Source organism: Mirounga leonina, unplaced genomic scaffold (genome assembly GCF_011800145.1).
Source record: "Mirounga leonina isolate KUSES-001 unplaced genomic scaffold, KU_Mleo_1.0 Mir_115, whole genome shotgun sequence".
NCBI classification, from domain to species: domain Eukaryota; kingdom Metazoa; phylum Chordata; class Mammalia; order Carnivora; family Phocidae; genus Mirounga; species Mirounga leonina.
Window position 1 is genome coordinate 7039468 of NW_023270268.1, and position 17250 is coordinate 7056717.

Here is a 17250-nt window from a genome sequence, read left to right on the forward strand (position 1 = left end):
GTCAACATCTCCAGCTTCATCTCCCCAACTTATCCTTGCTCTTCATCCCCACACCAGCTTCCTACCCGTCTCAGGCTCACTTCTAGGAACTTCCCAGTAGACTTCTCCAGCATGGAATGTCCTTCCTCTTCCAGACTCATCTTCATCAGGGCAAACCATCTTTGATTTGCCCAATTGCCTCCAACCTTCTCTCTTCTCAGTTATCACAGAGAAGGGGGGCAGGGGCTTAGCATGTATTGAGTACCTGCTGTGCCAGGCTGGTGCTTAGGATGGCTCACCTCATTCAGAGCTCCTGATAACGACATGAGGTGAGCACTATTACTCCTTCCTTTGACAGGTGAAGAAGCCAACCCTTAAAGGTGGAGTAACTTTTCTGAGTCCATTAGTTCATGGCAGTGGAGGTCAGGATTAGAACCTATAGCTTAGACTTTCTCTACTGCTCCTAACATCCTGCCTTTCAAGCCTGCAGTGAACCCACCACCATTGCCCAGACTTCCTCCAGGAAGCCTTCCCTGATCTACTTCCAGCCCCACGTGTGGACCTCTCAGACATGCTGCACTCAAAGAGTGGTCCACAGACCAGCAGCTTCGGCCTCACCCGAGACCTACTAAATTAGGCACTGTGGTTTAACAAGATCCCCAGATGATTTGTTGTGTGCATAAGAGTTTCCAAAATGCTGACTCTGAAACCAGCAGGGAGAACCCCAGGAGAGCTGTCAGCAGGCCTGGCTCCACCTGTTATTTCCCATGTGGCTTTTGGGAAATTCATTTCACTTGGTCTCCTCATCTGTGAAATGGGTATATAGTAATACTAGCTCCTCTCCTTGGATACTATGAGGACTAAAGGGGGCATGGTGAGCTATACAGGGCTTTGTAAGTCATCAGGATGGCCATCCCAATAGTTTCCCCAGAGGGATGTCTCCCATCTTGTCCCCCCCGTACCCCCCATATCACTAGCATTGGGGTATAGCTCTTAGGCGAAGGCATGATGGATCAGAGTAAGAGTGACTGAGTGGTGACCTCAGAGGAGGCTGCCTCAGTGCCCCAGGCCCCCACCCCACCCCCCTGCAGCAGGCCCAGCCAGGTACCAGGCGGAAGGAGCGCAGCACTGATAGGTTGCCCATGCGGGACAGGCCCAGCTCCATGAGGCTCAGGATGACAATGATGCTGTCGAAGATGTTCCAGCCCTGCTGGAAGTAGTAGTAGGGGTCCAGAGCAATGATCTTGAAGGTCATCTCTGCGGTGAAGATCCCTGTGAAGACCTGGGGAGGAACAGAGAGATCAGGGTTCCCAGTGTTTGGGCTGGAAAGACCCTCGGACCAGGAGGGGTGCCCTGCTTTCTGATTCTTGCTCCCGTGGGGTCCCCTTTCTGGGCTGCCAGCTGTGACTGCACCCTGGCTCCCAGTGGGTGCTTGCTCAGCCATGGCCCAGGCCCTTGGGGCTACGTGTGGCCTGATGGCCCAGCTCCTTCTTGGGCTCACCACCCATGATCTGCCAGGCTGGCCCTCAGAAACAGCCAGGCCCATCTCAGGCCCTGCAGAGACTTAGAGCTCCAGGAAGCACCTGGGGGCAGGGGGGCTGCGGTGGGGGTGACACAACCCAGCCTGACACCTTCCAGCCCGTGTCACCACAGGAAGCACGCTCACGCCATATGTGCCAAATACATGCATCCCGCAAACACTCATGGCTTTCATGGCTCGGGTCCATGCTCTTCCTGCTCCATCTTGTCCACACACTGAACTCCTGTCTCTGTAATGACAGCCACCCACCTCTTCTTGGGAGCATGATCACGTGCCAGTCCTGGGCTGGAATGCTCTGCATATGTTGCTCCTTTTAATCCACCCAACAACCCGATGAGGAAAGTATCATCGTCCCCATTTTACAGGGAAGGAGACTGAGGCACTAAGAGGTTAAGTAATTTGCCTGGGGTCACGTAGCTAGTATGTTTGAGAACCAGGAAATGAACTCGGTGTTGTCCTTCAAGATTTAGAGCAACCCCCTCTGCCTCCTGGAAACATTCCTGAGGTAGGCAGAGGCTGGGTTTCCCTCCATTTGTTGACGCAGTCTGGAGCCCCCCGCCCCCCAGCCCAGGCCAGCAGAGTCCCATGGTCAAGGAGCCCATCGTGTGGTGGGCCAAGCAGCTGTGACCATTTCCAACCGCTCCGCAGTGTGCCAATAGCCTCGAGGGGCGCGTGGTTCCTGGAGGAGGGGATGTCCTAGGAGGGCATGGCTGGCAGGAAGTTGGGCCTGCGTACGGGGCCTTCTTGGAGCTGAGGGGGTTATTGTGAGGGTGGTGAGGAGTCACCGAGGTCTTCTGTGGGTGAGGGCTGAGGTCAGAGGGCCAGACCATTCCTGGGGACAGTAGTACCAGGGCTGTGAGAGAGGAGAGGTCAGAGATAGGGAGGCTGAGTAGCTTGCTGGAGTCAGCAAACAGGGGGGATCTCCCAGGCCTCGGCACCCGCTGTGGGGGCTCTGTGCTGAAAGGAGGGAAGGAGGGATACCTGACCAGCCCTTCCCCCCGCTGCTCAGATAAGGCCCTGTGGCGGTGGGTTGGGGGGCAGGGATTGCTATTGGCCCAGGGAGTGAGGCACCAGGATGGCCGGTGGGCAGGTACCTCTGCATTGCCACACAGGGCACCACCCGCCAGCCAGCCCTAATGACTTCAGGGCTCCCGTCAGGGCTTGTGCCCAGAGCGAACTGTTCTCCCACCAGCTCGGGTCTTAGGGAAGGGGGGGCCCGAGATATCTCTCAGCCTCAGCTCTAATACCTGGGCTCCCCTCATGTGTGGGGAGGCATCCTTGGATTCTTCTGCCCCTTTCCTCAGCAGCCAAGCCTATCTCTGGGTTCTGTACCCATAACTTTTCCATCCTGACTCCATCCCCTACTGCTCTTCCAGCCTGTTTGTCTCCTTGCTGTTCCTTCCTCAGGGCCTTTGTACCTGCTGCTCCCTTTCCCTGGGCCATCTCCCCTCCCCCACCCACAGGGCTCACTCCCTTCAGGTCTGGGCTTAAAAGCCACCTAATGGATGAGGCTTCCTACGCTTAAAATCATGACCCCCCTCCCAACAAATTCCTCCTCTCTCCTCTCTGCTTTATATTTCTTTCCGTCACTTACCACCATGTGACAAACTGTATATGTAGCTACGGATTTGGCTAGACTGTAAGCTCCACAGGAGGGACCTTTTCTGTCTTACTGGTACAAGAATAGTGCCCAGCCAGTAGGCAACCTACCAATATTTGTTGAATAAGCATACACATAGTTGGGCCTTCGACCTTCAGCCCCTGCGGTGCCCCATGTCCCTGCCCTGGGTCTCCCTGAGAACCCCTAAGGGTGGGGCCTGGGAAGCCCCTTCCTCTCACCTCTGCTGGCCCTCAGGTCTCCCCCATCACCTGTCTGAGCAATGCCAGGGTGGGTGTGTTCTTAAGGCCTGTTCACCAGACCCACGAGCGCTAACACTCATTTCTGGGAAAGGAGCTCAGGAAAAATCCTGCCTCACTTTGCCCAAGTGCAAGTCTGTTTTGGCAGCAAGAGAGCAGATATTAGTTGGCATTGGAAGTCAGAAGAAAAAGACAGCAGAAGCTCTTGGGGAATGCCTCTTGGGGGAAGTGGTAAGGAATCAATAGCATCACCTGGAAGCTCTTTAGAGATGCAGAATCTTGAAGACTCCTGACCTGCTCGAGCAGAACTTGCATTTTGACTAGATTCCCACGTGATTAGAAGTTTGAAAAGTGCTATTTTTGAGTTCTCAAACGTGGTGCACTTTGGAATCACCTAGGGAGCTTTAAAAATACATATGCTTGGGCGCCTGGGTGGCTCAGTTGGTTAAGCGACTGCCTTCAGCTCAGGTCATGATCCTGGAGTCCCGGGATTGAGTCCCACGTCGGGCTCCCTGCTCGGCAGGGAGTCTGCCTCTCTCTCTGACCCTCCCCCCTCTCATGCTCTCTATCTCATTCTGTCTTTCAAATAAATAAATAAAATCTTTAAAAAAAATAAATAAAAAAATAAAAATACAGATGCTTGGGTCCCACTCCCAGAGACTCTAGTTAAAGTGGACTGGAGTGCAGCCCAGGAACTGAGTGTTGTTGTTTTTTAACTTCCTAGGTAATGCTAATATGGAGCTAAGCTTGCGAACCACTGCTTTACAAATGCATACATTTTGGTGCCAGACTCCTCCTTCCAAAGGAAAGCTCAGGCTTTCTAAGGCCCTGTGATCGAAGCTTGATGGTTTAAGACATGTAGAGAATGGCAGCCAGACTCAGGTTCCAAAGCTGGGTCTGCTGCTGCGTGATCTTGGGCCAGTTTCCTCATCTGCCAGAGCCTCGAGTGTCCTCATATGTAAAATGGGGTAAGGAGAGCTCCATCGGACGTTACTAAGAGTTAGAGCTAATGGATGCAAAGCAGATGCTCCCTGCCAGAGGGCCATTATTGTTATCATAGGCAGCATTTATTATGACTGATGAGAGGAGCCAAGAGGGCCAGGGCCAGGCCCAGGCAGGAGCTGCCTTCAAACAACTCCGCATGTTTTATAGGCTCCCTGGGATCTGGCAGGCAGAGACTGGGAGGGTGGGGACCAGCTTTCCCTGACTCTGGGCAGGAGGGTCACTGAGCAGTGCTGATGGTGGCTTCCCAGGAAGTGGGGGGACTTTTGGGAAACTTCAAATTCTCCTTGACCTTATTTCATTAATATCTTTAACATAAACTTGCTTTTAAAGCTTAATTCCTGTGAACATCTTCAATGCCAATTAAACATGATCTATGGCATCTCTTTTCCTCCCTCCCTCCCTTCCTTCCTGAACAGATGTGGAATATTCCACTGCACAGATGTGCCATAGTATTTCCCTGTGATGGGCATTCTTTTGTTCCTATTAAAAACATTACCATAATAAATATCCTTCCACATACTTGTTGAAAAACATCTTGCCCAATTCTTTTCTTAGGATAAATTTCTGGAAATGGAATTGCATAGTCAATGAGCATTTTTAGAGATTCTGACACATACATTTTAATTGCACAATGGTTGGAGATTGAAGGATGCACAATACCCTGTCTTTGCTGCGACTTGCTTTGAGACATAAAATGTGGTCATTCTGTAAATCTTCCATGTGAATTTTGTTTAACTATTGGGTGCTGTGCTCTGCACATTCGTTAAGTCAAGCTTTTCATTTCTTTTATTCAAGTCCCGTAGATCCTTGGTGACCTTTTGTAAGCTTGACCCATCAGTTATGGAGGGCGGTCTCTCACTAAGATTGTGGTCTTGTTAAATTGATCTTATTGTCTGCTTTACATATTTGGAAGCTATGTAATTTGGCGCATCCAGGTAGAATTATATGTTTCTGGTGAATTGTTCCTTTCATCTTTGACTGTGCAGGATGTAATGCCAATTCCTGAATCTCAGGTTCATTTCCTTGATCAACTCTCACCTATTCTTTTCTTGAATGTTCTTTTGCCCCCATTCTCTTATCTTTTCCTTTGGAACTCCTATCAGCTGTGTGCTTGACCTTCTCATTCTGACTCCATGTCTCTGAACCTTGATTTCATATTTTCTGTCTCTTCATCTCTCTACATTCTGGGCAACTTCCTTAGATCTAAAATTATATTAATTTAATCTCTCCCTAGCTATATGAATGTGCTATTTGTGTGTGTGTGTGTGTTTGTCTTAAAGATTTTATTTATTTGACACAGAGAGAGAAAGCACAAGTAGTCAGAGTGGCAGTCAGAGGGAGAGGGAGAAGCAGGTTCTCCACTGAGCAAGGAGCCAGACGTGGGGCTCGATCCCAGGATCCCAGGATCATGACCTGAGCCAAAGGCAGCTGCTTAACCGACTGAGCCACCCAGGTGCCCCATGAATGTGCTATTTGATTTATACATTGAGATTTTAATCTCAGTGGCTACATTTTCCATTTCTAGAAATTTGATTTGGTTCTTTTCCAAAGCTGTCATATTCTTTAGTGTTTAATTCCTTCTTTTATGTCTTTAGTTATTATGAACATTATTTTATAATACGTATTAGACAGTTATATTATGTGACACTCTTAGGAGGATAAGCATGTGTGTGTGTGTGTGTGTGTGTCTGTCTGTCTGCTGACTCTTCCTCATAGTGGACAATTTCCTTGTGTGTTTTATAATTTGGAGAATATGCCTGGCCTGGGTTAAAAGTGTGTCTTTCCAGAGAAGTTTTGTGTTTACTTCTTGCAGGGGCCCCAAGATATCATAGGATCACTTTATCTGTTAAATTTTTAGGCATAGGTTCCAGAAATACTCAGCTATAAATTTGAACTCCAAATCTATATAAGGCCAAATTCACAGTCACAAGCTTCCAGAGGTTGCTTTTTCCCTCCTCTTCAGCCCTGGCTAAGACTGACAAGCTTCCTTTCTTTATAATTTCCCAACTTCAGTGCCGGGAGTTTTTTCTGGTTCACCATTCTACTGAAAGTAGGGTTATATTCTCATGGGGCTACTCAGTTCCAACCCCTACTCACACTGTCTAAAAACCTGCCTTGTCTCTGTATGTTCACTAAAATCCAAGTCCCCAAATCAGCAATATCACTGCTCCTGACCCCCACCGGGGCAACTACAGAACCATTTCACATGTTTACTGCTATGGTTTTTAAGTTCCTCTTTGTTTCTGGCACTAGGGGATTTTTGTTACTTTCTCATGAGCTTTGATATGCATTTCAAAGAATATTTGCTGTATTCTTAGTTGTTTCTTAGTAGGGGATTTTCAGGTTTTGTGGTCCACAATGTTAAGATTAGAAGTTGCATTTGTTCTTTAGATGATGGGCTAAAAGTCAAATCTATTGATCTTCACTTAGAAAGTTTTTTTTTTTTTTTTAAAGATTTTATTTATTTATTTGACAGGGGTTGGTGGGGGGAGAGAGAAAAAGCAGAAAGGTTTTTCCCATACTGAGATTATTTTCCCATGCTTATTGTTGTGGTTTTGTTTCCTTTACATGTAACATTTAAACCACCAAGAATATATTAACTTCAGGACAATCAAAACCTTACATAGTAGCAATAAAGCTATCCAAATGAAACAAAAGAGAGCTTTACTCCAACGACATGACCTCTTACTAACAATAGAACCCCAAGTTTAACTCAACTTCAATTCAATCACAACTCAGTGATCCAGAGAAGCCACCAGTGTTCTTTATCACCTTGATTTGCTGCTCAGTACAACCCAATGGTCACATTCCAATAAAACCGCATTCAACTGCAACCCTACATAATCACCATCTGAAGACCACCCAACACCAGGCAGGCACAATTGTGCCACGAGACACCTACAGACTGTAATAGAGTTTTCCCTTCTGTTTGCAGATAGAAGGAAAGAGAGTAGAATTATAGCAAAATGGACTCTCGTTTGTGAAAAAAATTGAATAGACCCTGAGATAACTATCCAGAGTTCTAGATACAGGAAGTAATAAAGGAAGAAAATCCTCACACTCAACAGTGTAGGAGACCTGCCTGTCTGGGGGGCCACCTGTGCCACTGGGACCGAGATTGGGCTGGCTCCGCAGTAAGAGAAAGCTTGGACTGAACAGCCTTCTCCTCCACCCAACCTCAGTGATGGTCCCAGAAGCTCCTTTCAGAGGCCACTGGGCTCTCTGCCAGCCTTGACCTGGGACCCCCTGGGGAATGGCTGTCTGTGTGTAGCTGGGCAGAACCAGTAGGGCGCTGTCTTTCCGAGTCAGGAGACAGTAGTCGCATGCCCAGCTCTGCCACCACTATGTCACCTCTTGAGCCTCAGTTTCCCATCTTTAGAATAAAGAGCTAGGACCTGATTTGATCTCAAGGAAAAAGAATCAGAATCAGAACCCAGACATTCTGACTTCCAGGAGCAGTCTTTTTAATAACAGCAACAGTGATAATAACCACAGACCACAGCTATCATTTATTTTGAGTGCTTACTCTTTATCAAACTCTGAGCCAAGCACATTATACACATTATCTTATTCAATTCTCATTAGCTTCCTATGAGCTTGATATTGTCATACTAATTTTACATTTATTAAATTAAACAAATACTTATTGTGCCAATGACTGCGACTAAGTAATTTGCTTGAGGTCACATAGTAAGAGCTGAGTCAGAATTCAAATCTGGCTCTGCCTGATTGACTCAACTACACCCAACTATCTATCCATCCATCCATCCATCCACTCTCTGCCCATCCATCCTTCCCCTGAGAGAACTGCCTCTTATTGCATACACTCTCCTCCTCCATTACTAACTGCCATATCTCACATCCCTGCACATTTCAAGTTCACCCTCAACTCACCTTTGCTTTCTAGCCTCTGGGCATCTTTATCCCCAACTTCTCACTCCCAGCTATATCTCTCAGCTCCTTAAAACCTGATCCTGACACTTCCTGTTCCAAGATGTCTTCCACAGTGACTCCCACCTTCAGAAGATCCTTTTGTGCTCTGAATCCCCCTCACTATCCACGAAGGCTGTGCCAGATGGCTGAGAGCCCACCACACCAGGATGCCCATTTGAGAGTTGGCTGCTGGCAGCCCTTACCAGGTTTCCAACCTGCAGCATCTCCTCGAATTCAGTTGTCATGTTGTAGTGCTCCAGGGCCATGAAGAGTGTGTTAACCACGATGCACATGGTGATGGTGAGGTCGGCGAATGGGTCCATGACCATGAACTTCACTCTCTGCTTGATGGACATCCACAGCGGGCAGCACTCCCAGATCAGGTAGCGCTGGGCAAAGCGGTTCCAGCATGATGGACATTTGCGGTGAGACTCTTCCAGCTCTGGGGGTGGGGGCAGCCAGTGAGCTGGTTTGTTTTTTTGTGGACTGACTCACATATAATTTGGTATTCCAGAAAAGACGTATGACTTAGCTGGGGCAGGGCTGCTACGTGACAGGGGGACAGTGAGAGGGACAGGGAAGGTTAAGGGAAGGTGTGGCTTATGTCCCGGCCCCTTACTCTGGAAATAGGATAGGAGAGGGCCACAGGGACAGGAGGTCAGGATGGATGTGGGGACAACTGGGACACGACAGATTATGACAGATATGGGCTGTCTGGAGACAACAGTCTCACACAGACATGGGGACACCCAGGGGGAGGACAGGCTGAAAAGGACAAGACAACATCTGAGACAGGCAAGATCGGATCTAAGGACACCCAAAACAAGAAGAACAGACGTGGGCATCTGGGACATGTTAGGACAGATGGCGGGTGCCTGGAACAGACCAGAAAAGACATGAACACATATGGGACAGGAGGGAACTAGATGGGTGGGGAGTGGTGCCAAGTTCAGACTGGAACGGCTGGGGGTTGCCTAAGGTGGGACTGGCCGAGACAGATGTGGGATGCTTGGAATAGCCTGTGGTGGACATGGAATGGCTGGGAATAGGCTAGAGTTGGCATGCCTGGGACAGGATGGCCCCAGGAAGGCATGAGGATGCTTGGGAGAAGACAGGATGAGGCTGGGAAGTGCCCAGGACAGGCCAGGACAGCTGTGGGGATGTTTGGAAGAAACACAGACATGGCTCTGGAGGATGCAGAGGCAATACAGATTGGAAAGTCTGGGCCCACTGTGGGGAGGTCCAAGGCAAGCCCAGCAGCTAGGGGTTGCTTGGCTCAGGTAGGCTAAGTGGGAGGGGGCCCAGGGCAGGAGTGGGAGCGTTTGGGTGACACCAGGGGTAGCCGACCTTCCAGGGCGCTGGTGAGCACACTGACGGCACTGAGGGCCCGCTGCCGCTCTCCTGGCTCCTCGAAGCCATCCATACATGGAGCCTGGGTGTTCAGGATCTGGGGCCTGCCCGGCTCCTCTGACGGTGTGGTCTGGGGGCAACCAGGAGATAGGCATCAGCCCGGGCACGGGGGTCCTGCTGAACCTGGGGTGGCTGCTGGGCCTGGGACAGCGGTCCCACACTTGGGTTGGGGGGGCACGGGGAGACAGGATGGGGGTCTTGATGGGACACGGATGCTGGGTTTCTCTGCTCCCAACTCCCTCCCTGTTATTAACTACCCCCCCCCCTTTGCTAATCGTTATCTCCATTCTCCTTTCTTCACCGTCTCTCGTCAGTGGTTAATTCTTGAGCGTGAACAGGAAACTACATGTACCAAGTTCTATTAACCAAATGCTGTCATTATACAGTAGTACATGCAAAAACAATCTGGGAGTCTTAATTGACCACAAGCTCCCTAGAGTCAAGAGCATAAAGAAACATAAAGGAAAAAAATCTACCCTGCTCTAAGGTGACATGAACAGAAGCATAAAGCACAATGCTTAGACATAGCTGGTGGGAGCTTCTGTGGAGGCAGATTGGCTCTATCTACCAAGAAAAGTTTAAATTGGCTCTGTAATTCCTCATCTAGCAATCTAACTTCATAAATAATTATACACGTGCACCAAAAATATATATGCAATGATGCTCATTGCAGCATTGTTCCTAATACCATAAAAACAAAACCAATCAATAGAAAGAATATTAAAATCAATTATGGATACAGTCTGACTTTGGACCCTGATACAGAGAGTAAAGAGAAGGAGGCAGTTCCATGTGCGTTCCCATGGGAGCACCTCCAAGACAAACAGTTTGATGAAAAAACACAAAAAAGATCCGAAAGATCCACACGGAATCGTTAAGGTGAGTATATCTGGGGAATGGGATTGTGGTGGAAGGCGAGGGGGAGGGCGAAGTCTTCTTGCACTTATATGCTTCAGCACTGCGGGATTCACTGTCAATGCACTGGCATCGTTTTTGTAAGCAAAAGAGCCAGATCTACAGATGGAGATGCGGTGTGTCTGATAGAGGGAGGTGGCGGCAGGAACTCTCTAGGCTTACTCAGAGCCCCGCCTCCCAGTACGGGGCGGGGGTGGGGGGTGGGGGTGGGGGTGGGGACAAGAAGCCTTCACATCAGCATGGCCCTGTGTGACCACAGTGCAAGAGGCTGAGCCAGGGCTGTGGAAGGCATGGGGCTGTTCAGCGTGCAAGCGAAGGCCCTATCATCTCTGAAGGTCAGAAGGAAGAAGGAAGGGCCTGGGCTACCCAGGGCGGCAGAGTCAGGGCCTGGGGTGGTCACCAAATCGATCTGAGCTCAAGTTAAAGTCAACCTTTGCAATTGGTGGGACTGCCCTGAGATGTTGCCTAGGGAGGGAGTGAGCTCCCCGTCATGGAAGTATTCAAGCAGAGGCGCCTGAGAGGGCTAAGGAGGCTGCTGTTAACAGTGGTACCTGAGTCTGAGGCAACCACAAGCCCGGCCAGCTTAACTCACAGATGTGTCTTAAATTCTGCTGGTTTCTCTCCTCCTCCTCCTTGACTGTGATAGTCTGAGTTATCATTTAGCAAATGTTTACTCAGTGCTCTCCCACTGTGGGGGAAGCACCCTTCCCTGTCCCACTAATGACACACTGGCTTTGGCCAACGGAATGTGAGTGGACATGATGTGAACAACAGCACCTTCAGTGTTTTTGTGCCGTCTGCCTTGCTCTTGGGCTCCAGTAATCTTCTATGAAAACAGTTTCCCCAGGTAGCTGCCACATGTTCAGCTTGAGCCTCAGCAGAGACATTCGGAGCAGCCCTGAACCTGACCCACAGTGTGGAGCCAAGCCAACGTGCAGCCTGAAACAGAGCTGCCCAGCCAAGCCCAACCTAGACCAGCCAGACCATGGTCATCCCGCAGAGAAGTCAGCATGAGCAAAAAGGCTCATTGTTGGCCACTGACGTTGGGGCTAGTTTGCTATACACAGCATTATGTAGTAATAGCTGGCTGATAGTCCGCCCTAGCGCACGCTACCATCTCCTCCCTCTTTATACAGCAGAAAGGGATTCCCTTAAAAAGTAAATGATAATCCTCTCCTCCCCTCACCCCATGCTTTTCCATCTTTCTCGGAGTAAATCCAAACTCTTTTATTGCCTACGAGGCACTGTATAATCCAAATCCTAACTCATCAAATGCATTTTGTGTCCCTTCTTGCTGTTTCCAGCACACCTGACCCTGCCTGGCCCTCTCATGCCTCGAACATGTCAAGCCTCCTCTTCTTCAGGGCCTTTGTCCTTGCTGTTCCCTCTGCCTACAGCATTGTTCTTCCGGATCTTTGTAGCTGGCTCCCTAAAATCATTTGCCTGTCAATTTTAATGTCGCCTCCTCAAGAAGGACTTCCCGAGTCTTCTAAGAGCCATCCCAACCCTCCCCCTAGCAACTCTTTGTGCACCATGACCTGTATTGCTAACCTGGAAATATTGACCAGTTTGCCATCTGTATTCCTGACCACAAGGTAAACTCCCCGAGGTCAGAGCTCTTGTCTGCTCTGTTCACCACTATATCCCTGGAGCCTCCAACTCAACACAGCAGGCTGGCGCTGGACAAATGTTGGTTGCATGGATAATTGCTCGGGAATCAGAAGGCTTGGGTTAAGTTCTAGCCCTGCCTCTAACTTGCTGAACAACCAAGGGAAAGGAGGATGCAAGTCTAACATGCGGAGGGAGAAGAAGAATGGCTGTTCCCCACCCCCACCCGGCCTTCTGGTCCAGGGGCCCTCCTATCGACAGAGGACAAAGGAAAGCTTCACCCTCCACCCCCTTGACTGGGATAAATTAAACATGAACTGTCTCTTGGGCTGGCCCTTCTTCCCCTCACCTGTCTTGGTGGATCACCCACTATGTGCTCCACACCGTGCCCTGCCTTCAGATTTAGAACTGGGCAGACAGGCCTCACTGGGGACCCAGTGGAGGCAGAGAAGGCATTCCAGGGGCCTACAGCCCGCTAATCTCTTTAACTTTACAATGTCTCCATCTTGGTCCGCTAATTCTTTTAACTTTGCAAATAAGTCCCTTGGCCTGCTAATCCCTTTGAGGTTACAAATGGGCCCCACAGAAGTGAGAAAGGGTGAAGTCAGAGTTCCCGGTAATGAAGTGTTTGAACTTGGATTCCTCTTGACATGTGGAGCATAATGAGATGATTTTCTCCCTAATGAGATTAGGAAATTCTATTAGTGTTCTGGGCTGCTGACCTGATTCCACAAGGCTGAGACTCCAGGGCTGGACCTGCAAGGGGGCCTAGACCACCGGGATTCAGTGTTCCTGAAAGGCCAGACATTCCACCCTCCAGGTGATGGCCAGTGCCCTCCCAGGCCCCCCAGGAAGCTGTGGTATGCCCCCAGTGCGCTCCCAGGACCCTCTCTCTGACTCCCTGCTCCAGAGGAGTGTGACTGCCCCAGGCATACTGCAGTCCACGCCAGGAGTCTTTGCTCCTTCCTCTTCAATAATAAAGCTAACAGATAATAGTAGTAATTACCCCAACAGGAGGCAAGTACCAGTCTAATCACCAGACAGGTCTTAACCATTTTTAGTCCTCACCACAAATTGCTGACGTGGATATTAATTTTATTTCCACTTAACCGATGAGGAAATTGAGGCACAGAGTGATTCGTTAACCTGCGCCAAGTCCCACAGCCAGAGCCAGAGTCTGAGCTGGAGCAAAACAGGCCGTTTGGCTGTGAGCCCCCAGCCCCCTCTCTTCAGCCCCACCTCCACCTTCAAGGCTCCCTGTCTTGTCCTAGCTTCCTCACGAAGTCTCTCCTCCTCCGTCTCCTGCAGGTCTTGGGTATAAGCCACACATGTGCCCTTTTCCCGGGTGGGCTGCCCTGGGCACTGTGTTGGGCGCAGGGGTCAGCAAGGACACTTCAGGGCTGACTGGGCAGTCATCAGTCCATCACGGGCTCAGCTGACTGAGTAATCAGAGCTCTGGCTGGCCTTTCACCCTCTGCCCTGTCCCTCTGCTACCTTTTTGACGGTAACTGCAACGCCTTTGCCTTTGCTCCCTAGGTTCCAGCCATTCTGGCCTCATGGAATTTCCTTCAAATAGGCTGGGCATGCTCCTGCCTCAGGGCCTTTGCACTGGCTGCTCTTGAGGCCTGGAACAGGCTTCCCTCAGATGATACAATGATGCTATATTATTTTAACAGTATCACAACATCAACGTACTCATGATGTCCTGATTGCTGTACCCATATGAGATCACTCATCCTCACAGCAATCTGAGATGAGTGTTTTTAATTCATTTTACAGATGACAGACACACAGAGAAAGAAAGTAACTTGCCCACGGCCAACCAGCTGGTAAGCCATGAGCTGGAATTCAAACCCAGTTTGTGTCTAGAATCTGGGTGCTATATCACCCTCCCCCACCCCGAGTTTCAGAAAGCAGCCTGGCTCCCACCCCTGCCTCCTGTAGGTCTTTGTTTAAATGGCTCCTAATGGGTAAGGGTTCCTGCTCCCCCATACTTACTCTTGTCCTCCCATAGCACTTATTACTTGGGCTAATGCTTACCAGTTTATAAAGTACTGAAATATTTAGGCTTGGTGAATAATTGTTGCCCAGAACCCTGTAAGTATCCCCTGGCCACTCTGGCCCCTTTCCCAGAACCCCTTGCATTGCCCAGGATCCAGCAACTCCACGGTATGCCCCCAGTGCGCTCCCAGGTTAAGACCTGTCTGGTGATTAGACTGGTACTTGCCTCCTGTTGGGGTAATTACTACTATTATCTGTTAGCTTTATTATTGAAGAGCTTTATTATTGCCAAGCTAACACTTGGCAAACACAGGGCCCTCAGGACACTGGTTCTGTGCTACCATGGCATCTCGGTGCCCGGGCCTTACCAGTTGCTAAATATTTAACTCTTATTCTTCTTTGTCAACATTATATGCCATGTATACATATATACCTATTTTTCCTCTTTCTTTAATGTTTGTCCATCTGCCCCCATTATCATGGAAGCTCTATGAGGGCAGAGATTTTTTTTTTTTTTTGCTATTCACCCCCAGAGCCCAGTATACAATAGGTGCTCAGTAGATACTAAGTGAGTATTTTGGACCTGGCACTGTTGACCCGTTTGGGAGACCAGATCTGCCCTGGGGCTGCATCACGGGGCTGGCTCACCGTGTCTGGGGGGCGATCCAGGATCACAGGGCGGAGGAGGTGGCTCCCTGGGGAGGTGGTCTCAGGGTTGCCCGCCCCCAGCAAGGAGACCACCCCGTTGCAGTCCACGGTGCTGTTTCTTTTACCATTGAGGGCGTGGCCGGGAGCCGAGGTCCCTGGACTGAGCTGTCCCTGGGCACTGGGCCGGCGCAGAGGCCAGGGCACCAGCAGTGACGTGCGGTGGCTCTCGCTGTCCCCCGCTGTACTGTTTTCATCATCTGCAAAATCCGTCTCTGAACCCAGGTCTCGCCTGCGAAAGGTGAAAATGCTCCCGCGGCTGGAGCGCGGCTTCATGGAGGTCCGGCTGAGGCCGTGCATGCTGCTCAGACGATTCTGGGGGCACAGGGAGAAGGCACATGACCAAGCCAGCTCTTCACGTGCTCCCAGCCTATCCCCTGTGGTGTTCTCTGAGATTGAGAAGTTCTCTCACAGCAATGAGAGTTTTTTGTTTTTGTTTTTTTTTGTAAGGGGGCTCCATGCCCAGCAGGGCTTGAACTCATGACCCTGAGCTCTAGACCTGAGCTGAGATCAATAGTCAGACGCTTAACCAACCGAGCCACCCAGATGCCCCAAGCATTGAGGGCTTTTGCTGGCCACTCAGGAACTGGGTGGGGGCTGAGCTAGGGTGTGTTCAGAGGAGGGGGTACAGTCAATCCTGCATCATCTGGGATCTCTGCTCACTTAGAGCTTGTGCCTCTGGGGTTTGGAGATTCAAGCTGACCTGGGCCTAAAGATGTGGCTATGGCTGGGGAGGGGGAGGAGGAGGCAGGAAAGCTCCTCGTGGTGCAAACAGGCCTGGCCTGAGCAGGACCTGGGGCCATCAGCCATGCACCTGACTCACATGGGCATGTCCTTGGGCGTCTACCAAGCCACACCACAGGGTGTCCCCCGGTCCCAGCCCCAGTCTTAATGCTGAGGACTTAGCTGCAGTTGGGGACATCACAACACCCAAACCTAGCTTGTCTCTCTGCCCAGACTTCCTCCACTCCAAGAATGGTCATGGGAAACAGGAAGGGCTAGGAGGGGGCTTAAGGATACTCTCTTGGGCTGTGACTGCACCAGGGGCCCAACATGATGGGCTTTTGATGCCAGACCCACCCAGAAAGGGCCAGAGCCATAGCTGGGGATTACCATTGCTCTGGGACCATCCTCTGAGTCAGACTTGGGGAACCTGTCATCTCCACACTCCTCTGTCCCCGAAGACATTTGTTTTCTCCTCTTGCTTCTTCTCTCATGGGTGGTTACTGGGGCCAAAGGGGACATCTCCAAGGAGCTGCGGGACACGGTGTCCACACCCCTGATGGTGAGGGCCTGGAAAAGGTGGAAGAGAGATGTTTTGGTCATTGAGACTTTGTGCAGCCTCAGGCTAAGGCAGGCCGGACAACTCTCAGTATCTCACTTTCCCCATCAGGAAGTAGAATTGCACACTTAACCCCAGACAAAGGCATCATGGAGAGATGAGCTCAAACAGACTCAGGATGTTTTGAGAAAAATCAAAGTCCAGGGAAGAGGAAAGAAGTGGCTCATGTGTGAGGGACAGTTGCGGGGGCGGGGTGGGGTGGGGTGGGTGGGTGTTGATGAGCAGAGGAAGTGACAGAATTAGAGGGCAGAAGATCTTCTAGAAGGTTCAGCTGGCCAAAACTGGTGCTGGGGGAGGTGGCATGGGGCAGCGAGAAGAAAGTGGATGTCTGACAGCTGGCTCTGTAGTTAACCTGCAGTACCTGTGTGGGGAGCGAGGGGTAACCAGCGCAGTACTGCCATGCTCATTTCCTGAGCTGGCTTAGGCCGCCAGCCTTGGACGTTCCTCACCAAGCTACCAGAAGGCATCCCTTGAGTAGGATAAACTCCGTCCATGGACACGTGGTTCTCTTATCCAGCATGCACTAGGCTCCTTTACTTTAGCAGGAGCCACCACCTCTACCCAGTGGGCACCATTTTTAGTCAGCTGGCACGATTTTCTCTCAGATGACACCATGGTCATAGGGAACACTTTCCTCAGCAGGAACCACACTCACAGCGCCCACCTGTTCGCCGTGGGCACTACTTTTACCTAGCAGGCCCCTCATGAACAGGCACTGTCTTTACCCAGGTACCAAATTTCTACCTAGCAGACACCACATTCACATGAAATACCTTCACCCAGCAGATGCCAGCTTCACCCAGCAGGAACTGCCTTTCATCGAGCAGATGCCATACTTAAAGGCACCCGCTTTACCCAGCACGCACCATGCTTACAGGTACCAGCTTTATTCGGCAGGTGCCATGCTCACAGGTACCAGCTTTACCCAGCATGCATCACAGTTGCAGACACCAGC

General features: G+C 50.3%; 1 protein-coding gene across 1 annotated transcript in view; it reads right to left on the bottom strand.

Moving 5' to 3' along the window:
- Window positions 1-17250, bottom strand: part of SCN5A (sodium voltage-gated channel alpha subunit 5) — a 93311-nt gene that overhangs the window by 34381 nt on the left and 41680 nt on the right. Inside the window, exons 11-15 of the mRNA XM_034992243.1 lie at window positions 16067-16246; window positions 14897-15268; window positions 9662-9794; window positions 8518-8756; window positions 1088-1261 (exon numbers count right to left, since the gene is read on the bottom strand). Coding sequence (XP_034848134.1) covers window positions 1088-1261; window positions 8518-8756; window positions 9662-9794; window positions 14897-15268; window positions 16067-16246 — 1098 coding nt within the window. The remainder of the gene's footprint in view (window positions 1-1087; window positions 1262-8517; window positions 8757-9661; window positions 9795-14896; window positions 15269-16066; window positions 16247-17250) is intronic.